Source organism: Kryptolebias marmoratus, linkage group LG5, assembly GCF_001649575.2.
Source record: "Kryptolebias marmoratus isolate JLee-2015 linkage group LG5, ASM164957v2, whole genome shotgun sequence".
Taxonomy (NCBI): Eukaryota; Metazoa; Chordata; class Actinopteri; order Cyprinodontiformes; family Rivulidae; genus Kryptolebias; species Kryptolebias marmoratus.
Window position 1 is genome coordinate 24,087,006 of NC_051434.1, and position 25,094 is coordinate 24,112,099.

The following is a 25,094-nucleotide window of genomic DNA, read 5'->3' on the forward strand; positions in this document are numbered from 1 at the left end:
GGATCATTGTTCATTTGTCCTCATTCTTTGTTCTTGTTCTATGTCATCAGAGTCTTGTCCCGTCCATTCCCGTGTTCCATCTATGCTCCAGAATTTAGTTTATGTTTTTGTTCGCTGCCTCGTCAGCTTTTGTTTTTATTTTAATAAATCAGTTTTCTTTAGTTCTTTAGCATGAGTCTGCTCTCTGGGTTCGCCTCTGGCCAAACATGACAGTGCTCCTTCAAAGAATGCTCATCCTTGATTGTGCATTTCTTAGAGCAATGCAAATTGCCAACTGCCTTTCATACCAGAGTTTTACACTAAGATCATCTGATGATTAGAATTCATAGCATGTGCAAAACTCACATGTGCTGAGCAAAGACTCTCTGGAGGTGTTGTGAAATAAATGCTGCTTGTACAGAACACAGATTATCCACAATATTTTAAAAAATGTGGTAGAATTGATGATTTGAATGAATCTGTATTTTGGAATTTATTGTGTCATTAGGGTCGATGGTAAAGCCCCTATTTCCTCTTCCTTCCTCATTCAACACCTAACTATTGTGCAACTATTGCACTTTTTTACATGTAATAAGGAATCCACTGCATTCTTGTTGTGTCTGAAGACTGTCAAAACCTAGCAAAAATGGCACATGGAACAGGTTTATATATAATATATATATATATATACAGCAAAATTACAGCAAAACCTATTTCCGCAAATATTATTTAAGGTGCCTAACATATCTAAGTTGTTTTTTTAATAGAATACATTCCTGTGTTTTTGAAAACAAAGTTCCTCAAGTGTTTCATGTGAGAGCATGGACTGTATGTATTTGTGTATTGTGTGAGAATAAAGTAACAGTTCTTCATTTTGTAAATTAAAGTGCTTTGTCTATAAACTTAAAAATCACAGTATATTTAATAGAACATAAAATATAGCTCAAAACTATAGCAATTCTTAGAACTGTGTGATATTTGGTTGACTGATGATGATCAGGATGCTTTATTGTTTTGTTGACAATGATGTTCATTTTTTCTCTGGACATTTCACTGGACAACTTTCAGCTTGACTGGGACTGTAATGCCCCTTTTACACGGGCTCTAAAGGTCCCGGCTCCACTCTACTCGGCTCACTTTGCGCACGTTTTCACCCACAATTTTTCGCACTCTGTCCCTGCTTCTTTGGTCCCTGCTTCGGAGTCGGGCCAGCCGGGCCAGCCCTGCTTCGTGGGCGGCGCAAGCTTAGCTCCTGTTCACTCATTGGTCGTGGGTGTGACCAGATGCAAGCATAAAGAGCAAAGGTAGGAATATAAACAACAGCATTAGCTTAACCTGCAACGTTTCTGCCATCTGTCCCCCAGCTGAAGGAGCTGTAAAGCCTGAAATCTCCGGCGGATAACAGCTGTCCTACTCCGCGCAACAATCGCAGCATCCAGAGCATTTCTTCCACTGCGCCTCTTATCCTGAAGTCTCAGGAGAATCCCCATAAGTTTAAAAAACAGCAACAACACAGGGCCAACATTGTCCATAGCGCTTCCGTTGTTTACACAACTGGTGCCAAGTTTTCGTAGCGCACCCCCCCCCGCGCCATGGCCCCGCCCCCCGCAACACGAGGAGGCGTTCCTCTGCTACAGACCAAACTGGCCGGTGTAAACGCAATGCATTCTTTATAGAGCCGAGCCGAGTAGAGCGGAGTAGAGTGGGACTTCTAAAGAAGAGCCGGTGTAAAAGGGGCATAATTGTTCTCTGGCAAACATTAGGTGAAGTTAGCTGAAGTGCTAAACTAACGTTATCTGGCTCCTCTGTTTTGAGCTGACTGTGATCTATGGCTGTCACAGCTGATGAGGTACTAACTACTGATATCTATCTGACACATCACTTCAAAAATGACTGAACTATCTCTTTAAGAAATAGATTGAATTCAGGTGACCATGGGACATCACCAGTCACACCAAGTTTGTCAGGCTTTAGCCCCAACAAAAGTCTAGGAGAAAGAAAAAAAAAAAGCCAATACGGACCTAACCCACTTAGCATTTGAAATGGACATGGTCTCATCAAAAGCTGCATGGGATTGAAGTAGGCTGAACTGTCACGCTCAACAAGTGTCCAAAACGAAGACGTATAGGGAGGACAAATTCATCCAGAATTTCATATCACAGAACCTTTCTTTCAGCCTCAGGAAAAAGCCTCAAATGTGAGAAATGGGAGTCGACAGGAGGTGGGCGAGCAGAGGTGCTGATGTGAGCGAATCAGAGTGTAGCAGGTGACATGGACATCATGTTGTCTACTCAACAGAGCAGCAGGGTGTCGTTTCACCCAGAATGAGCAGCACTGTGGTTAAGACACACATCAGATCAGTGCTGGTGAGAGGACCCTGTTTGCAAGACATCAAATAGGAAAAAAAGTTAAACGCTAGGAAAGATTTTGATCTTTGACCTTGACTGTCTCCTATAGCTTAACACAAGGGTGTGGTACTTCAACTGTTGGTTTTATCATAATATTTTAGGCTTTTCATAGAATTTTTATGAAATCTTAAAAATATAAATTACTGCAGATTATGAAATAGATTGATTTTAAATAATTGGATTTAGTATTTTTGTTGTTGTTTGTTTTTGTTTTTGTTTTTTTTTATGAGAAAGCATCAGACTGCCATGATCCTAATGACAACAAACATGCTTTGCTCTCAGTAGCTGAAGGTGAGCAATGTGTCATAGCAGTTTGACACAGGTCCCTAATGCTGCTCCAAACTTGTATGAATCTAATAGTTTGATGGCAGGAGCAGACAGGAAACTCTCAGCAGGTTGTTCTGCCTCTCCAGCCTGCTGGTTACCAACAGAACTTATCACACGTGTTGTTAGAGTTCCCCACTGCAGAGTCTTGGTTGGGTAGGGGTGGAACTGATGAATACTGTGGGTGGACATCGTCATTCATCTTCATGCGATGGATGTAGTGGTCATGCTCATGTTGCAGTCAGAAATCTTCCTTAGTCTGGTCACGCCCCTCTACCTCTGTTTTACCCCCCTCTCTTCTCAGTGAAGTTGCAAACAGACCACTGCCTCAAAGAGTTTGGACTTTTGGACCAGCACCAAAACAAAGAGACAACGAGGAAAAGCTATGGTGTAACTCAGTGTACAAACAGATTTAACAGAAATTCAGGCATATGTTTGTGGGTCATTGGGTGGTCGGTGGGCATGACCTTTGAAGTATATTATGAGAAAGGATAGGTTAATAGGTCCTTTAGTATCTTTAGTATTAAGCAGAGTCTGTGTGACTGCTGTGTTTTTTGCAAACATTAGATAGAAGAAAATAAACTTGCTCTTGTTCATAATACAAAAAACATTTCCAGGAAAAAAAAAATCCATTTCTACAAGCCTGTTGGTTTACAAGCAGAAAGTCTGTCCTCATATTTTAAATTTGTTCTAACAACTAACAGCACAAAATAAACTAACAAACAAAAACATAGGTTAAGTTTCGTCTTGAATACAGACAAATGTAAGATTTCTGGTTCACCTCAATGTTTGTATCTGTGTTTAATAAAATCCGAGTGACTAAACTTTTCAAGTTTGCCCCAAAGGGTAAAGTGTTTTATCAGTCCACCTGATCGGAGTGTCTAGTCAGTCCAAGCATTTATTCCAGTCTCAGCAAACTAATCAATATTAATAGCTGTTTACAGAACATCACTTCAAAAATGGCCAGACTATTCATTTATTGTGAGTCTGTACAGTGTTGTTTTAAAAAGTGAAACCTTAGGTTTTAACCTGAAGGACCTTCTCAGGTCTGAAAGGGTTTCACTGAACTGATTAAAAAAATCATCAATTATTAAATAAGTTTGTTTTACTTCAGCCAAAATAATATCCCTATATATTTTAAGCAGTTGAGAGACTTTGATTAGGATCAGAATGAAACTGTAAACTTTGTAAAAATGATTTCCTTTTTTCCTGCCTTTTCAATTCATTCTGAGAGGAAATCCTTCCCGGCCACTGAGATTCATCCTGGCTGTCAGCACAGCTCCATGTTTGTCATGGAAGTCTCTTACCTGCACACTTTGTCCTGCTGACCAGCGGGGGTCCAGGTGCTCCGGTGCCCCCCTCTCCGGGACGTGTGAGCAGGACACTGATCTGGTACTCTGTGTCTGGCTCCAGGTGCCAAACCTTGTAGGTAAGAGAGCCCACAACATGAGTCTCAGTCCAGGTTGATTGGCTGGCCCTGTACTGGATCTCCCGGCGAATGACCGGTCCGTCCCCGACGATGGAGTTGGTGTTGAGCTGGATGATCAGGTAGGTTGGGCCCGCCCGCAGGAGCTGAGGGGGGGCAATTGGTGTCGGGGGCACTGCAACAGAAAAAGGTTACACCAGGTTCTGTCAGTGTAGAACACACAAAATCCTATTTTTGTGAATATTAACACAAACTCTGTCCTTGAAAGCAATCACGATGAAAAGAATGTTTTGCAAAGTTTAGCTGGAATGAACTTATCTGACATGACTTTTTATTTCCTGCTATCAAAGACAAAAAGTAATAAGAGCTTTCCACCTGTCTGTGTGTGTGTTTGTCTATGCAGCTAGCCACATATCTCATGAACCAGTGGATAGATTTGAATTAAACTCTCAGAGAGTAGTCACTGGATGGGCATCTACAGCTGATTTAAAGTCTGGAGTCAAAAATATTCAAGATGTCCACCACAGCTAATCAACATTAGTAAACACAAAAATGGGTGTAACACATACAACTTTGCAGATATTGAGCTTAGATTTGACATGGTAGTAACTGAGACTGATCCCCAACTCATACTTTAACTGTTAGAGTCACCTCATTCTGCCTGTTAGCAAAATGTCTCATGAACCACTGGATGGATTGTAATGAAACTCTCAGAAAACAATCAGTGGATGTACATCTACAACTGATTAATTTCTGAAGTCACCTCACTTTAAGATGGCTACCACAGCTAATCAATATTAGTCAACACTAAAATGGCTATAACTCATTGAGTTTTACAAATATGAGCTAAAATTTGTTGTGGTAGTAGCTGAGAGTCATTCACAACACATACTGCAAGCACTACAACTCTATGTTGTAGTGCTTGCAGTATGTGTATAGTTCTATACGTATGTGTAGTTGTAAAGGTTTGGCAATAATTGTTAGACTCAAAACTATCTACCTGTTAGCAAAATGTCTCATGAACCCCCGGACAGATTTCTATGAAACTCTGAAAGAACTAGAAGCACTCAGAGAGTGCAAACCTCAGCCAAGGTCATAGCATCATTAAAGAAACATTCGATTTCGACCATGATCCAGATCACCACCAAAGTATAATTATTAGTTTTCTGTAACAAACTCAACATTATCTGAAAGTTTCATCAAAACCTGTTTATTAGATTTTAGGTAATCTTGCCAACAGTAATGGACAGACAAACAAACAAACCAACCAACACCACCAAAAGCATGACCTCCTTAGCAGAGATAAAAATCACAACCTGTTCATCTACCACTCATTACCGCTTGGAGTCAGCCCAGTTGGACAAAAAATAGCTCTAACTTAGTCAGTTTCAATAATGTTGAGCAAAATTTGGTGTGGTCATAGCGGGTGATGTGCAGTCCTTCTAGGAATGCTCAGCCTTTAATTTTTTGTTTTATTTTCCCCAGCTCCAGTAACGTTTATCATTATGTCTGACTCTCAGTGTATTTATTCCTAAAAAAATATATTTCAACCACATCAGGACTGTAAACACTTGAATGCTGAAAACTCTTAATTTTCACTCCAATGACACTGAATAAAACCTGATTTGCATGAATATTACTGAACTCATTTTGTCCTCTCTGATTGTAAAACCTCCCGCTCCAATGGGGAAGAAGAAAAAGGAGTTCAGCCCATGATGCTGCAGGTGAGGAACCGAAGGGTTGTTGATTGATCTATAGCAGGGTGACAGCACCTGCCCAGGGAGCTTTTTATGACGTGATTTATTGGGACGTAAAGGAAGATATGGTGCATTTCAACTGAATAACTCTGCATCTTTAAAGGCAGACTTTTAATTTGTCTTTAAACAAAATGTCTATACAGTCTCCCGGTTTTGGCTTTTTGTGAAGAAATATAATTGCTTGGTATCAAAATCTCAGTAAAAAAGGCCTTAAAATAACAATTGTGGATCTTTGTTAGATTTTAGACATGGTACAAGGAACAGAAGGATACTGATGATGTCACAGCTCAGCTAAGCTCTCTATTCTACCCAGAGCATTAATAAATCAGGCTGGTCTTTCATAAAATGTAATTACTTTCATATTAAAATGAAAAGTAAAATGGCCTAGCATTCTTTAAAGAAATGTGTATTGCCTGATAACTTTTTACCAGAGTTTTGAACTAAGATCATCTCAAGCTAAGAAACGATGGAAGTGTAGCTCTTTTGGGCAAACCTTAAAAAAATTATTATTTAATTATTTAATGAATTATTTGTAATTAAAATTGATTGTAATTCATTGAAATAATTGTAATTTCCTGCAAATTATCTAAATATTAGGAGCAGTAGTTCAGTATTTTATTTTTTTTTTTTGGGGGGGGGGGCAGAAACCATATCGGCACATCGGTTTGTGCAAGATTCCAGTACAAAACGGTTGGAGGAGGGTTTAGTCTACTTGAGTGGAGTGTATTATGAGCAGGATGGGTAGGGGTGGGAGAGCAGGGAGTGAGTTGAGCATCCTCACAGCCTGGTGGACGGAGCTGTCCCTCAGTCTACTGGTCCTAGCCCAGAGACTCTGAGGTCTCCTCCCTGATGGCAGCAGGCTGAAGAAGCTGTGCAGTGGGTGGGTGGCATCTCTTGCCAGGCAGAGAGCCTTCTGTGTAAGGCGATTACTGTACAAGTCCTGAAGGGAGGGGAGGGGAGGGGAGGGGAGGGGGGTGCCAACAATCTTCTCAGCTGCACTTACAATGCGCTGGAGGGTCCTGGCTCAAGATACTGTGCAGGCCCCATACCACACGGTAGAACAGCTGGTTCGGATGCTCTCGATGGCTCCTCTGTAAAAGGTGGTTAAGATGGCGGTGGGGGCACCAGCTCTTCTTAGTTTGTGCAGAAAATAAAATGGCCAGTGCTGCTGAGTTGGTGGTCCAGGAGAGGTCCTCTGTGACGTGCATACCCAAGAACTTTGTACTGCTCACCTGCTCCACAGCAGTGCCGTTGATGGACAGAGGAGTGTGCTGTCTGTGGGTTCTCCTGAAGTCCACAACAATCTCCTTGGTCTTCTCAGCATTCAGAGAGAGGTTGTTTACCTTTCACCAGGAGGCCAGACGACTGACTTCCCACCTGTAGTGAGACTCTTCGTTGTTGCTGATGAGACCCACCACCGTCGTGTCATCCGCAAACTTGATGAACAAGTTGGAGGAGAGTACTGGTGCGCAGTCGTGGGTTAGCAAGGTGAACAAGAGGGGACTCAGCTTAGGGTGCCCCTGTGTTTAGTATGGTGATACTGGATGTTTTGTTGCCAACCCGCACTGCCTGTGGTCTTCCGGTCAGAAAGTCTAGTAGCCAGTTGCACAGTGATGTGCTGATCTCCAGACTATCCAGTTTGTGAATGAGTTGTTGAGGAATGATTGTGTTGAATGCTGAGCTGAAGTCAATAAACAGCATTCTGACATAAGTGTCGTTCTTGTCCACATGTGTAAGGGCAGAGTGAAGAGCAGTGGAGATGGCATCTTCAGTCGAGCGTCATCATCACAACATTGAAAGGTTTCGTGCAATATCGCAAATTCTCACACTCAGACTATGTGTAGTAAATAACTCTTAGACTACTATCACACATATTTTTGCTCATTATCTGTAAAAGTGACTACGTTATAGCCATTTTGTGTTTGCTGAAATTGAGTAGATGTCTTTTATTGAGTTGACTCCAAAAGTTAAACATTTGTAGATGTACATTCAAGGTAATTGTCCAAAAGTCTTTGCAAATAAAATCTGTTTAGTAGCTCATGAGATATTTTGTTAACGGAAAAACAAGGAAGGCTTCAACAGGTAATGGTTTAGGCTGAGAGGTTGCAGAATTTGTATCAACTGAGATAAAGCTGTCTGAAGCCACTCATGCTATGCTCAGCTATGTGTAGTGGATTAGCACTAATTATTTGATAAGTAACAGTGAGCACTGTTTCTGAACCGATGTTTACAGTTAAAAACATATACAGTATATAAATCAGCTTTGCTACTGTTATTGTGTCTCTGTCTATCTCATTCACACACATACATACAGTTACAACCAGAAGTTTGCATACACTATATAAAAAGACATGCATTTTTTTTCACACTGTCTGATGTGAAATCAGAATAAACTTTTCTTGTTTTCTGGTTTTCATTTAGGATTTTCAAAATTATTTCTATTTGCTAAATGCCAGATTAATGAGAGACAGAATGTTTTTAAGGCAATTTTATTACTTCCTTCAAAGTCAAAAGTTTAAATACTCTTCTTTAGTATTGGTACCATTGCCCTTAAACTGTATGACTTGGGTCAAACGTTTTGAGTAACCTTCCACAAGCTTCTCACAATAGTTGGCAGGAATTTTGGCCGATTCCTCCTGACAGAACTGGTGTCACTGAGCCATGTTTGTAGGCTGCCTTGCTTGCACATGCCTTTTCAGCTTTGCCCATAAATTTCTGATAGGACTGAGGTCAGGGTTTTGTGATGGCCACTTCAAAACACTGACTTTGTTATTCTTAAGCCACTTTGTAACCAGTTAGGCAGTATGCTTCGGGTCACTGTCCATTTGGAAGACCCAAGCTTTGACTTCCTGGCTGATGTCTTGAGATGTTGCTTCAGTATTTCCACATCATGTTCTTTCCTCATGATGCCATCTATTTTGTGCAGTGCACCAGTCCCTCCTGCAGCAAAACAACCCCACAACATAATGCAGCCACCCCCATGTTTCACAGTCAAGATGGTGTTCTCAGGCTTGCAAGCTTCCCCCTTTTTCCTCCAAACGTAACAATGGTCATTAGGGCCAAACAGTTCAATTTTTAGGACATGTCTCCAAAAATTAAGCTCTCTTTTACCTGTGTGTATTTGCAAACATTCATTTGGCTTTTTTATGTTTCTTTTGAAGTGATGGCTTCTTCCTGGCAGAGTAGCCTTTCAGCCAATGTCGATACAGAACTTCTTTCAGTGTTCTGTGTTCAAACTCTTACCAGCTTCAGCCAGCATCTTCACCAAGACTTGATTTGTTCTGGGGTTGATATGCACATTTCGGACCAAAGCACAGAACCCGTCTCCTTCCTGAGTGGTATGATGGCTGAGCATTCCCATCTTGTTTGTACTTGCATATACTTGTTTGTACAGATGAACGAGGCACCTTCAGGCATCTGGAAATTTCACCCAAGGATGAACCAAACTTGTGAAAGTCCACAGTTCTCTTCCTGATATGTTGGGTGATTTCTTTTGACTTTCCCATGATGTTACATAAGGAAGCAGTGTGTTTTAGGTGTGCCTTAAATTACATCCACAGGTGTGTCTCTGATTAATTCAGATGTTATCAATAAACCTGTCAGAAGCTTCCAAAGACATGACATCAAATGTCCCAAATTGTTTAAAGGTAGAGTAATCTTAGAGTATTTAAACTTTTGACTTTGAAGAAAGTAATAAATAATGCCTTAAAAACATTCTCTCTCTCTCATTATTCTGGCATTTAGCAAATAGAAATAATTTTGAAAATCCTAATTGACCTAAAACGAGAAAAGTTTATTCTGATTTCACATCAGACAGTGTGAAAAAAATGCACGTGTCTTTTTATATAGTGTATGTAAACTTCTGGTTTCAACTACGCACAAAGCTAGCTAGATTGATAGACCTTGGTTACTAAAGAGATGGATTATTGTTATATCTGTTGCTGTAATGTTATAGTAACTGTAATGGTTGTCTCTTGTGTATTTTTCAGACATAATGGATTGTTGCTCATTTTATAGGTGAAGTAGCAGGTGCACAACTGTTAATGTGAGTCTGAGGGTGAGGATCTCTGTGATCCTGAAGAGTGGGATGACAAGTACACATTCCATGTGGAAAAATGAAGTTTGGTTAAGAAATATATTTGTTCAATCAATGAAAGGTTATTGTAACAAAATCTACTTTATGTGATGTTTTCATATAAAAAAAAAACTGTGGCCCAGAACCCCTAAATGAGAACGTAAACCAGCTGGTTGTCCTACATATCTGCTTCCTGGTTGGGTCATTTGAAATATTAAACTTGAAATGTTGCTAAATGAAGAGACAGGAACAAAGTTTTGCAAACAAATAACTGTGACTTGTTTTGGCAAAATAAGTCACAATGACAAATTTTTCATCTTAAAATATTTTAAATGATATATAGTTTGTTGAAATTTGTCCAATTATCAACAAGTGAAAGCACAATATTTATTGGTCTGGAGTGGTGTCTCCAGGAACTCAAAGCCCATATTTTAAAGGGGAACCACCCCAGCTTCACAATGATGTCAAACATTATTTGAAGGAGTTTTCCAGCACGATGGCAACCAGCAGAGAAAAACTGTACATTAGAAGAAAAAAAAACAAAAAAAAACTTATATGATTAGAAATAAAAGGCTTATTTCTGAAAACAAAATTAATGGAAAACTGTGTATTAAAAGTAAATAAGGAAGATTATATGCTATTTTAGTTAGTCGGATTGGAAGATGGTGACTTTATGGACGCTTTGTTTTTGCAAATCTCAATTACGTCAAAAATCAACATTTTTACTTTTCATGCATGTCGCCTGAGCTCATTATGACTGATTTTGCCAGAACAGGTTGCAATTCTTTGCTAATGTATTTATTACTGTGTTAAAAGGGTAAACATCAAAAACAAGAGGCAATAACATATCAATAAAACTTTGCTTAGAAAAATAAAAACTTAACTGTTGCAAAATTAACAACAGCTATTTTTAACACAAATCAAGTCTTTATTTATTTATTTTTATATACATATGTGAGTTACAAAAACACAACCAACTTTGTCACTATAGAGACAAAGTCAATTTTCCTTTTTGAGTATATTCCTCCACTTTAATTTTTACTGTGCTGACCTGAAACTGTTTAAAGAGGGGAGGTGTTTCAGTCTATCTGTGTGTCTCTCTCCCAGGAGCAGCAGTTACAGGTTTGTGTGTTTGCTTGTGTATAGTACTGACACTCACACATGCATGTTCCATTTAACCAAGGACCACTGACATTACTGATTGATAAATACTTCACATTTAGTTTTTATGATTTCTTTTTACTTTTGAAAATAAATCAATGTTTGGCATGGAAACCTGTCTTGTTTCCCTTTTCTGCCACTAACACTGAGCCGGCCAGTGATAAGTGGGGGCTCGTCTGAGATTTGCACCCAGAACCTCTCACACCTGAAATGAGAATCATATTTCTAGACTGACAGTGACAGTTTTCAATTTGCAACTTCTCCCCCTAGAAAAAAAAACTATACAAAATTACACTGAAACGTGATTTGTTTAGGAATAGTGTGTTTGTATTTTTAGTAGGAATATATTCCTGATGGCATTTGCAAAAGATAGCAAAAACTTTTATATAAACAACAAGAGCTTTTTGTAGCTCAGTTAAACTTCACAGCATAAATGCCATTCAAAACCTAAACAGATCACAGAAAGGGAAATTTTATGTCTGAACCAGCATTTTATACATGATCACAGTTTCAGTTATTTAAATAAGTTTTAAATATTTTTACCACAAAATGTTCAACTTAGATGATGTTGTCACACTAATAGTCTAAACTTTTATTTTCTTTGCAAACTAGCTCTTCTTAGTCCCACAGTCCCTACATTTCTTAAACAGTTAATACATCAAAATGTTGGTATTTTGGTTTCTCTCACCCAGTGTGTGTCCTGCTGCTTTAGGACTATATGGTTAACTTTTAATTCACCCCAGTGTGTATTGACACACAAGCTCCCATTGATTTCTATATCTGAGCTCATAATTTTCTCTTCAAAATTAAGAGTGAACTGTCATTTTACCTTTTCATATATCCTACTTAAAACACTGTTGACAAATAAAAAAACCTACATGTAATGTCCATACACTTCAATGACTTACAGTTTTTGTACAGTGACTGTGTGAGGGTTAATATCGCCCACTGCTTTGGGAGGTGTGATCATGTAATTCCCTGTGGATGAGTGTGGATGTCTGTTGAGTTAGCACAATATCTCATGAAGAACCTTATCAATCACCAAAAACTATAACTCAGCCATGTCACAAAATTGTTTGTTTTATTGTTTGTTTTTGTGTTTGCTATCTTGTGTTAATTTCTGTTTGTTTTGTTTGTGTAGTAATGCTTCCTTGTGTTTAGTTACCTCCCTGTCCCTGCCTGCTCCTCTGTATTATTGTCTCATTGCCCCCTTAGTCAGTATTTTTCCATGTCAGCCTGCTGCACCCATCTACACCTGTTCCCGGTTTGGAATTAATCACCTGCTTCTAACTTCCTCATCTTGTTCTGTGGGTTTCTGCTGCCATGTCAGCATTTTGTTTTTGTTGATCAACCTTTCTTAAGCTCCTTGTGTAAGCCTACATGCCTGGGTTTGTCCTTCTGCAGACCTTGACAAGCCAATTTTCATATACCGAGCTAAAAGGAGGTGTGCTAGTAGCTGAGAGTCATTCCCAATTTATAGGCTGAGAAAAATCTGATCACACAATATCTGTTTTTAAAATTTGCCATTAACTATTGAAGTCAACTGTGTGTGTTTGTCAGGAAAATTTCTCATAAACCACTGAACATATTTAATAAAGCTCTTAGAAAGTAATCCTCAAGGATGCAGGCGATATGCGTTCCTGCAAGGCATGCTAGGCCTTTCATCTACTTTGCATTTCTGTCAGCTTGGCTCAATAATAGTGCTGTCAGGGAGTGAGAGACACAGGTGTGTGGTTTTAACATTTCAGGCAACAGCTGCATTGCAAGTTTAAGGATTATGTCATCCATCAACTACATTCTACAGGGTCGGCCATTTCTATGGATACACCTTAGAAAAATGGGAATGGTTGGTGATATTAACTTCCTGTTATTGGCACATTAGTATATGGGAGGGGGGAAACTTTTCAAGATGGGTGGTTACCATGGCGGCCATTTTGAAGTCGGCCATTTTGGATCCAACTTTTGTTTTTTTCAATGGGAAGAGTGACACATCAAACTTATTGGGAATTTCACAAGAAAAACAATGGTGTGCTTGGTTTTACTTTATTCTTTCATGAGTTATTTACAAGTTATTTACCAGTTTCTCACCACTCATAAAATGTGTAAATGTGTGAAAAATCAGAAAAATCAGCCACTCATGCAGCTATGTGTAGTGGATTAAAAATCAGACTAATACCTCTAATACGTTTATTACCTCTTCAACTCTTTAACCAGTAGTTATGGCTGTAATAGTTAATTATTAGTATTTTATATCCACCTACCTGATGTGGATCAGAAGCACCTGAGAGTGGATCTAAAGGATCTGCTGTCACCGTTGGGAAAAAAAGAAACTTTGCAGTCTTAGTTTGGTTATTTTAACTAACTGAGTTGTGTAACAAAGTGTGAAATTTAAAGCAAAGGTGAAAGAAGTGTGAGAAGCAGTTTAAAAACTAATTAGCAAAATTTAAAAACTAATTAGACCTTATTTAGCACTAATTCATTTCTGTATGCAGCAGCGCTATTCTCAGAAAATTACCAGTTGTGTTTTTTCAGGTAATTACTGTGGTATTTTCTTTAACTGTGAATGTAAAAATGAAATTGACAGTTAGGGCATATCACTTGTACTTGTACAAATACTAAAAAAAAACAGTCAAGTTGTAATTACTTAAAAATATATTAAAATCAGGATAAATTAAATTTATATCAAATTAATAAACTTTTTTATGTATAGAAAAAATCCATTTTAGGTTTATGCTTTGGAGTTGGCCATTACATTTTCAGTAGAAGTCTAGTTGTGCAAATATTCTCATCCATGCGGACTCAACCTGAACAGCAAACTGGCGACACTTTACAACTAAAGCTTCAGGTCAGAGCGTGGGGGTAGGCTGCACTGAAGTTGGAGGCAAGTTTTATGAGTGTCTTAAAACAAAGTAATAAAAAATGTAAGAAAAAATAACAGATAACCACTGCAAAGAGGCCAAACCTGAAGACAAGAGAGTGATATTGTCTGGTTTGCTGTAAACCTTAGCAACAGTATTAAAGGTTGTGTAATGTCTTTTGTTCAGACATGTCCACAATAACAGCAGGACTGAGACGAACGCTGTATTGGTTATAAGACAGTAGAAATTACAATCAGAGAGATGAAAAACAATACTAGGGCTCTGAGTGAGAGCAGGCTGGTGTTACCCACTGCTGAGTGTAGTTTGATTTCAGGGATGTTTTTAAATGAGCAAACGTTTCACTTGAAAGGATACAAGTGTTATACAATACAAGTGTAAAAAAGACATTCATTAAAAACTAGGGAACATGACACCAGAATTATTTTATCACAAACATCAGTGAACAATGTCTTACATAAGTGCTCAGAAGTCAGGAGCAGAGAGGCTGTCTTAAGCCTCTGTGGCTAATTTACACATTCTGGTTGAAATTGGTCGAACTAGAAGTATACTGATATCAGCTCCATATCAGAAAAGAAATCTGGGCATGTTTCTTATTAGAGTTGACCATCTCTTGTCCATGGCTGATATGAGGCGTATCTTGATCCACTGCTAAGGATTCAGTTTATTAAAGATATAAGAGTCGTAAAAAACTATATGATTCAACCTTTATTTACAATACAAATAAGGCCTTTAGTCAACCTGTAATTCTGATACAAATCAGCCTTGAATCACAATACAATTCAGCTTTTAGTCAGAATATGATTTAGTCTTTAATCATAATACAACCCCTGTTGCTATATTTTTATAAAATTACAACACAGGTAAAGATGCTGATTGATTACTCCTGAACCAATGAGCAATGATCACTAAGGAATTCATATTCTTTTACAAAGTTATTAAATCTTTAACATTTTCATCTTTTATCTTTAGATGCTTTATATGTGAATCAGGATTATGTGGTTATTTTACTTGTGTCAGATAAACTGGAGAACCTGGAGTAAACCCACGTGACCACAGGAAGAACAGGCAAACTCCACCCAGAAAGACCCCAGGATGGGAAGCAATTCTCCAACCTTCTTGCTCGGAAGTGACTGCTCTAATCACTGAGCCACCATATAATTACATGTGTCATATAATACAATCATCAGTACAGTCAGTGAATTAGCAAAACTTAGTGAAACAGTGGATTGAGTGTGTGGTAGCTTTTTCTTTGTGTTAAAAAGCTCAAATTGTGCTTTCCCAGCCAGTTGACTTGCCTTACCTCTGACAATGAGCTCTCCAAAGTTGGAGACAGCGGCTCCTCTGGGAGACAGGGTGATGCAGCGGTAGAGGTCCTGCTCCCCACGCTGCGCCTCCACCTGAAAAGTTGCCATCAGTCGCTTGTGGCTCAGTCGCGACAGCAAGGAAGTGTTGAGCACCACGCCGTTTCTCCGCTGACAGCCAGACAAAGAGCACACAGAGGGAAATCCACTTGTTTACTTCAAGTCTATCAAAGTGATTAAAAACGGGCAGTGAGCTGAGAAAAGCAGACAGGAAAACAAAGGAAAGCTGTAATTTGCTACACGAGGAGGGCAGGATAATGAATATGTGATAAATGTCAGTGATAACAATACTGTTTGCTGTGGAGGCCTCGCAGCTTGTTGTTTTCGTTCACCAGGACCGGAGCTGACATCTCCTCAGCTCTCGCTGTGCTGATGTGTCAGCGCTCCAGGCACACCGGCAATTGGCTCAACCAGCGGAGGAGGAAATCAGAGGCCGGCGCTCGGAATAAGCAGTTCCAGGTGCAAGATACAATATATACAGCTCTCTCATAGAACAAGCAGATTATTATTGGAGCTGTCGCCTGCTTCCGCTTTTTACATGTAAGCAGGTCTGACATCCAAAGTTTGAATTGGTTTAGGAGGAAAACTCTGCTGCTGTTTGAAAATATGTAATTATACAGTATGTGCTTCAACTGAATGCTGCTGCCTGAAGCTACAGATTAGGACTTATCTGTTTTTGGTTCTTGAAATCTACTTTTAAAATGTTTGTCCTACTTTTGTATACTTTTTTTACACTGTTTATAGGTGACACTTTTTAATCCACATGCAGTATGTTTTTGCACGTCTGTGTGTGTTTGTCTGACTGCTGGTATCTCATAAATATCTTGTGAATTGCTGAATGGATTTCAATGAAACTCTCATCATAAGTGGATTTTTGTTTAAAAACAAACATAAAATGCAGTGGGTGATATGCAGTCCTATAAGGAAAGCTAGACTGTTCACACGTAACAAATCTCATGGAAACATTAAAGATTTTCAGAGGTTGATCAAAAAAACTCATACGTTTACACGTTGCTGCTGTGCTCGTTGAACCTGCTGTAGTTCCCATGTCAGGCCACTAGTTGGCACTGACATATGAAGACATCAGTCTCCCTAGCATGTAAACAGTTACATCCAAAATGCTGAAAACATAGACTTTAGTTTGGACTTACAGTAAAGTTGGATTGCTGCTACATGATGAAAAGGGTGAGTACCGTAAACAGAACTGCTAACCCCCGTTATTACTCATTAGTGTACTCATGCATGGGCAGAACAGCTATTGACTGCAGCCGTCTGTGGTGAGCATGTGCAATTTTACACATTATGGCTTCCTTTAAAATGCAAATGGGAGTGTCTAAAAGGTTTCACTCTGAGTTCAAAACATTTTAGTATCAGAAAATCGGACCCTTTTTGTCGTGTAAACGAACAGTGGAACTGCAACATAAATGTTACAGTTTGACTGAAAAATAGCTTTGTGTAAAGGGCCACTTAATTCTATTTATGAATTAGCATAATTGCTAATTCAGGTATTGACTTGGGTAATTCTGAATTCAAAATATGTTAACAGCATCTGAGATTGCTGTCTTTCAAAAACATCATACCCATGATTTGTTTGGACTCTAAACTATAAACTACTAAACAGCTGAAAGAGTGGAAGAAACAAGCTCAACATGGGTCCAGAGAGGACATTCACAGCGTTAGGGAGATCAAAGAAAAAGCATTAATTAGTAGACTCATGATCAAACAGGCCAGGAATAACAAAAAGACCATAGTAACGGAATGGGATGTTTCACTTTTCTAAACTGGGTAGAGGAAGGGAAGATGCGAAGCTGAGAGGTTCTATGTGTTCAGCCAAGAACCACAGTTGAACTGTTAGGTGCGTACCTCCTTTTACAATCCCACTTTAAAACGTTTTTAGTAAGTAAAAGCCCAGTATCCCTTGAAGGAATGCATATTGTCTGCTGTCTTTTATGCAAGCTTTATACTAAGGCTACACTCACACTGCAGGTCTTAATGTTTAATTCCAACTTTTTGCTCAAATCCAATTTTTTTGTGTGGTCGTTCACATTATATTTTAAATGCAATCTCCATCAGACTCCAGTGTGAACAGTCTCCAGTTAACAAAATGACCTGCATGTGCAGAAGAAGATAAGACTTCACACTCCACATGCTGTGTTTATGGAAGTAAATATGGATGCTACGAGAGTTAGCATGTATGTATTGACTCTGAAGTTGCTGTCTGGTCAGAGCCAACTGTACATCCAAACTGCACAAGATAAAATAAAACGGAAAATAAAAAGAGCTCAAATGTCAAAGATGACCTTTTTTAGAGGTCTGGCTGCTTCCTCTATGCAGGGGTATATGTGGATACAGAGTCGTAGCCAAGACTGGTAGGATTTTGACATGAGGGACCTCCATCCTTTGATGAATGTAAAAATCAGATGAAGTGTGACATGGACGTTCACACTGCTGTCACTTTGGAAAACATTGGATATGTATCTGATTCAGTACCACATACGGAAAAGACCTGGGTCAGATATGAAAAAAAAAACCATTCAGATATGTCACATTCACACAGCCATGAAGAAATCTGTTATATGTCGCATAGGGGCAATAAATAAATAAATTGGGTCACATTTGCCTGCAGTGTGAATGTAGCCTAAGATCAGGTTATGTTGAAAATAACAGTGGTCAGTATCAGCCGATTAATTGATCTATCTCTAATCACAGGTGTTATTATCAACTACTTCTACAACAAAGTTTAGCTAAATATCTGTAAATCTGACTGAGGTATAACCATTGTTGTGCTGGCTGAAATCATTTAGCTGTGGCTGTGCTGAATTGAACAGGCAATGTCAAAGGTTTAAGTAAACATGTAGCCCAGTGTCTCGTGCTTGGATTATGTGTTGGGCATGACTTTAAGCTAATGCCATACCAATATACGTTATCATACCTTCTGAGAGTTATACTAAGATCCATCATTTGTTTTTGTTTTTGTTTTTTTGGTACAAGATATTCAGGGTTGACACCAACATTTATTGACAAAATTTTAAGAAAAATATAACACAATGTGTAGTGTTCAGAGTTAGTATTGTGGATAATACTACCATACCAAATTTTAGTTCAACATCTGTAAATTTGATGTAGTTACATGTTCTATAAAATCACTGGGCCATCTCGAGTTGGGCTAACTACAAATTTAAACAGTTGTAGAAGAACACTCAGTGATCATTATCTGAATGTTTCATTAAAATCTGTCCACTGGTTCATGAGATATTTTGCTACTGGTAAAGACAAACACACAAGCATGTGCAAAAACATAATTGTCACTTCGCTTTGGGCAGCGGGTTGTAATGATTCTTTCTCATGTTGATCATCTTCTAAGGGTTTAACGCAAAGAGAGTGGGATGTGAAATAAAATTTGTCTAGAAACACCAGGGATGAATCTCCAAGAATACTGAGATCTCATTTGCAAAGTGCCTTCTCCCTTCTGCCATCATTTCAAAAACCCTTAGATGTTCAGGCTTCAAGGCCAGATGAGTGTTGAGGCATTCAGAGAAGGATTTTTGAAGACTAATATTAGCTCTTATGCAGGTGAGGAAAATTGAAACTCTTTTCAGTTGCTGTAGAAGAGTAATTATTTTAGGGGCTTTAGTAAACTAAAACCATGACAATCAGAAAACTAGAAAAGCAAAAGTGCTAACTTTATAACCTGCAACAACACAGCTACTGAAACGCAAACTCTCAAGCTCAACACATTTATATAATTTAACACTCTAACACACAAAATTAACACTAAAACTGCAAGTATTCTGATTCTCTGTTCTCTCCTGCAACCACACTTAATAACAAACAGTTCTCAGTCACCAACAATTCTGTTTTTGGATATCTTCCAACACTTATACAATATTCTTTCTTATTTTACACTGGCTAAAGATTAGCTTAGCTTTCAGCTCAACGAGCAAAACAAGGTTTAAAGGATAGTCTGTCTTTTGAAGTAATGTTTTGACAAATACTTATTGATTGTACCTTATTAGCCATGACAACACACAGTGTGGAAAAAAGGCAAAAAGCCTTTGTCCAGGTTAGGCTAATAGCTATTCAAATAAGGACCCTTTCATCGTCATTTTTTAGTCTTCTAAAACAATACTACATTAGCTAATAATAACCCCTCCCCCGTCTCCCCCCACACTTTTTTTAGAATGACATTTGTTTATTTTGTTTTACTGTTACTGTTTTCTCAACAGAACAGTGTCCATGTTACTACGCAAATGTACAACCCCAATTCTGAAAAAGTTAGGACATTGTGTAAAATGTAAATAAAACAGCATACATGGACAAGCTTTGATGCTTTGTTTGGATTTGGATGTAAACAATGGTGACGAACACCACAGTAACCTCCCGTGGCATTATTACGGCCGACATTTCACAGTCAGAAGTTCTATGGCTTCAGAGCAGTAGCTTTTTACCAGTCCACAGTTCGTACACCAACCTTCATTCACGTACATACAGAGTCCTCCTCCCCGTGTTTTCCCTGACTGTCAGCTGCGGTCCGCTCGGAACAGCTGATGGCCGTTAATCTAGAAGGCTGAGACCGGCATGTTGTTGTTAAGCCAGGTTTCCATCAGGCAAAGAACAGCACAGTTCTTCATCTTTGTAGAAACACTCAGCATCAAACATAACAAGTCCTCTTTGTTAAAGAGTCAGCGGACATTGGCCAGAAAGAGTCAGAATGGTGGTCTTCTAGCTTTTAGCTGGGCCAACACGCCCTTCTGCTTTCCCCTCTTCTGTTTTTGGGGACAGCGTTTTCTTTTGACCATTGCGTCCCAGACTATGCAGCGCCAATCTGTTGTCCTAGGAGCCACTGTCTACAGAGTACAGATTTCAGCATTGATGAAATACTAATAACAAAACTGTCTCTGATGACCATCAGTTCGGTTGATATTGATGAACTGATGTCACTGCTGATAAGGTACAATTTCTCTAGTTAGACTTTGAGATCCTGAACATGCATCTTCTATGGCTGCACCCAGGTCCTCCCACCTCAACCATGTAACAATACTTAGTCATTTGGATCTTTTGGGAATTTAAATGCAAAGTCAAGGTTTGTGATGTGTGCCTGACAAAAGCATGTTAAAGAACAACTGAGATCATCAACAGCTTTAACCACAGGAACCTTCTTCACAATTTGTAATGGGAGGCTGACCAGCAGTTGTGTAGGAAACTTTGATCAATGTAAGTCTTTAGTATAAAACTTTTAGCTAAATGACAAATATGTATACACTTTATTTTGTTGTGTTGTTGCCTGTTTATTTTTCTTTTCAGTCTCCAGTACCATTCAATAATTCAAGCTCTGATATATGGACCTGACTATTTAGACAAAGATAAGAAATAAAAAGAACCCCCATCCCCACACCCCAGATGCCCATTCTCGTTCTCACCTCCAGCAGGAAGGGCTCTGTCTCAGACACTTTGCCGGTGGCGACACACTGAAACGAGGCATTCTGGCCAGCATTCACCTCCACATCACCGAGCCGGGAGAAATGAGCCACCTTGTCTATGGAGGGTGGACAAACAAGAAACACAAAAGACACACTGATAAAAGTGCCACATGTGGAATTCACTTCTGCTGTCTAAACATATTTATTTTTGCTATGAAATGTTTTTGTTTTTTATAGAGTCTGTGTAATGACTCGACACACAGGCCTAGTTACAGTCTCACAAACGATAGTGTTACCCAGTACACTGGAAGCTTTTCCTCTGTTCAAAGTCAGATTGAAATAAAGTTTTCATAGAATCATAAAGAATAAATTACCAGTTAAAATGCCATAAATATTTTTACCCACCACCGACAGACGAAGTTGGATGCCAATATGCCCAAATCTGCAAGTATATGTTTGTGAGTGTGTGCTTGTCTGTTAGCAAAATATCTCATAAACCAATGGACATTTTTTTATGAAACTTGCAGAAAGTGGATGTGAATCTATAACTGACTAAGTTTCGTACTATGACCAATTCAAAATGGTTGCCACAACTAACTGACCTGAGGCTGAAGAATGAGACTGAATCATAATGGCATCTTCACAGGTACTATAAGAAAGCCTGTGAGTTTAATTATTGTCTCCTTTTCCATTACAACCCCAGGTGTTGCTGAACAAATGTACTGATTAATTGATCATCATCAGTGAGACCGCCTCTGTAAAAGCAGGATTTTTGTCAGTTTGCTGCTTTGGAGCATACAGGTGTACAGGAGAAATCCTTAAGATAGCTGTGCAGAAACGAATGTTGGCAAAACTTAATAAACTGAAGCAACATTGGAAAGAAGAGTGGTCCAGTATTCCTCCACAACTAGAAAAACACTACTGAAACTCAATGGGAGGTTCTATAAGCTGCCTGATCATGGTGTGGACTTGTTTTTTTTCACTCACTTCCTCTGTATTTTTACTTCAGTTTTGTTTAATAAATCATAGCATGTTTTCTGTACATTTAAGGTTAGAATCCATTAATTTTAGAGCCTGGTAAAGACTAGATCAGTTTTATTATGCTCTTATATGTAAAACCTTAGATCTGAAGGGGAATAGACTGTATGTGTGAGATCAAAAGTAAAATGGAAGAAGAAATTTATGGCACTCAGAATGTCCTTATATTTCACAACAGAGACACAAAACCAAATAAGGCCAGCATGAGCTGTCATGTTAAAATTTAAGGTTACAAAAAGATTCACATCAACATATAAAATGACTAGGAAACAAGAGAATATATTAAAATTTAACAGAAGCTGATGATTGATTTATGAGCTGCTCAGATATGTTTACTTGTCCAGTCTTCATGTCAGGTTTGTGTTATGCTGGTTTAGATTCTCAATTAATTAGGACACGGCAAACCCGAAAAGTTAATAAAAAAACAAATGTGTATTCTGTGTCATGGCTGATAAGGAACTAACTACTGATAACTATCTGACCGAATATCACTTTAAAAATGACAAGAATGGCCCCCTTACAGCTGATAAATACAATATTAGCTAACTTAAACCCCTTTAAAACCAATATAACAGCATTCTGACACAAATTATGTCACAGCCCTGGCAGAAAAAACACATTAACTTCACATGTGGAAATCATGTGAAAACACGTTTTTTGTGTGATTTTAGAACATTTCTCACATGTTCATGAGATCATACATATAAAACATGGTGAATTTGTGTTTTTGTTTCACAAAGTTGGATCATTTATTAGAAACAACAAGAAAGAGCAACTGCATTGAGCTGATACTCAGGAGGAAATAAAATTTTATTTTATCTATTTATTTTGTGGTGGACTGGCCTTCCATGTATTCATAAACCAAATAACGTTCCAGTGGTGTCATGTTTGCTTTTTCACAGTAACACACTGTCTCTGTTCATCCAATAAACCCAGAGAGAATAATTGATTTCCTCATGTGGATATCTTCATCCCTAAATAACTCATTTCACACAAGCATCACATGTACAGTACAGATAGCTGATGTGACTCCAGAAGAATAAAAAGCAGGCAGAGCAGACACTCTATGGAGGATATTTTGGTGAGCTGCCAGTAGGAATAATTTGCACCAACTTCCAAATCATCTCTATAAGTTAAACATTCAAAGAAGTCAATTGAGGATGAGTCAGTGGCATTAATATTTCCTGAGAAGTTTTAATTTGAAATCTAACAGCTCTGTAGCCTTAATACGTGACCTGTGGAGCTGTAATTAATACTGTTAAAGATGAATAAGGCAAGGTAAATTGAGTCTCAAATGTATTCTAACTGTCTGGCATGCTTTGGATCTTTAAATTAGTGATGGTGCCTTCTATTTATGATGCAGGGGTAATTGGTCTGGATTGAAACATGTCTGGAATAAAAACACGGATTACAAGAGTGAAAACCCATAAATGTCAAATGATTGGCAACAGCAGTTAGTGGTTGCTTTTGAGGTAAATCTTTGCTAATGCAAAATGATGTTATTTTTGTTATTTGGAAGGAAATATGTCTTAGTTTACAAATGTTTTCTTACATTTTTGAGTGAATTCTCATTTAGATGCTGCTTCAACACGTTCAGAGAACTTAAACATGGATAAAGATTTACAAAGAAGGCAGCAAACACCACAAAAACCACCACTATCAACGTTTAATAAGCCCAAGACCTCCTTCACACTGGATGACAGCCATGTTACACTCTCCACAACCCACACAAGGGTGCTGTCAGTTTACACGTCTGCCAAATTGTACCCAGCTCATACTCAGCAGTTACCACTTTATACAAAACAATTACTATGGTATGCTCAGTGTGGCTGATATACAACTCAGTCATGGGGCGTAAAACACACATGCCAAGTAATGGATGGATGAATACATACTAAACACTAATATAAATGCAACACTTTTGTTTTTAAGGCATAAAGAGCCAAAATCAAAACTAAAAAAAAAAAAAGAATTAATTACACCCCACTACCTTCAGCCCTTTACACAACCTGTGAGAACCATCAGAATAAAAAAAAAAAGATGGATGTAGAGTCTTTGCTTCTGTGTTGTTCAAGATTAAAAACCAAATGATCAGTTTTTTTAAGAGTCACCAAGTTGTATTTATAGAGACAAAGGCTGTACACTCAGGATGTGGGGCTGTGTCCCACCTACACACCCTCACAACTTGCTAGTAGGCTGGCAATCAGTGTGACGTGACATTTTGGTAAAGGCTCAATAACTAATTAATTAATTTATATATATATATATATATATATATATATATATATATATATTTAATGAATGCATATTTGAACCTACAGCATCAAGGTAAAAGCTATGTGAGTCAACAAAAATCAACAGCTGAAAAAAGAAATCCAAGGAGTATTTTTTTTTTTTTAGTCAGGCAAATGTCCCATATCTTCACATGGAGGGGCATTACTTCTTAATTGTACTACAGCCAACCACTAAGGGGTGCTCATCCATGGTGGCTTTAATTTCCTCTCTCTAGTTATAGTATATCTCAATTGCAAGAACATGGCTGAATCCTGGATCCTGGCAAAACTCTCTCTGACCACATTAGAATGCTGCTATATGCTATAAAATCATACACTTCAAACTAAACACAAGGATGATGCTGCCACCGCAGGTATCACATCTGTACTAGGTTGTGTCCATGACCTTTTTTATGATCATGGATGTAGCCTAGCCGTGAGGGCAGTGTGGCTACATCTGCTTCAAATTCTCCTCAACCAAACTGTGATCCTGATGTAGGTCCCATGTTATGAACATGACACCCCCACTCTCTATCCAGAAATCCAATATGCTTCTATTGTTGTCAAAAACTATGGCAACCTCATTATGAACGTTTTGAGCATGCTTAAAACTGTTCAAGATCAATCACACTCTTATCACGTGTAAAAAGGAGTCCACTACATTAAATACCAAGGTCTGGCTCAGGGTTTGATGCTGGTGATGATGATGGTCTTTATCCAAAGTGAAAAGGCCTAGGTCATTTGAGTGGAGCTGCCAACCTCCACCCAACCCTACAGGTGCTGGTCATAAAATTAGAATATCATGAAAAAGTAGATTGATTTCAGTAATTCCATTTAAAAAGTGAAACTTGTATTATATTATATTCATACATTACATACAAACTCATATATTTCAAATGTTTATTTCGTTTAATTTTGATGATTACAAATGACAACAAATGAAAATCTCAAATTCATCATATCAGAAAATTAGAATCTTGTGAAAAGGTTCAA

General features: G+C 38.4%; 1 protein-coding gene across 5 annotated transcripts in view; it reads right to left on the reverse strand.

Annotated features, from left to right (window-relative positions):
• The window catches only part of ptprua (protein tyrosine phosphatase receptor type Ua), a 391,037-nt gene that overhangs the window by 151,047 nt on the left and 214,896 nt on the right, over positions 1-25,094 (reverse strand). For all 5 annotated transcript variants that reach the window (XM_017431881.3, XM_017431879.3, XM_017431882.3 and 2 more), the window contains 3 exons: positions 20,791-20,906; positions 15,310-15,481; positions 4,019-4,312 (listed from right to left, as the gene is read on the reverse strand). In XM_017431881.3, the coding sequence (XP_017287370.1) occupies positions 4,019-4,312; positions 15,310-15,481; positions 20,791-20,906 (582 nt within the window). The remainder of the gene's footprint in view (positions 1-4,018; positions 4,313-15,309; positions 15,482-20,790; positions 20,907-25,094) is intronic.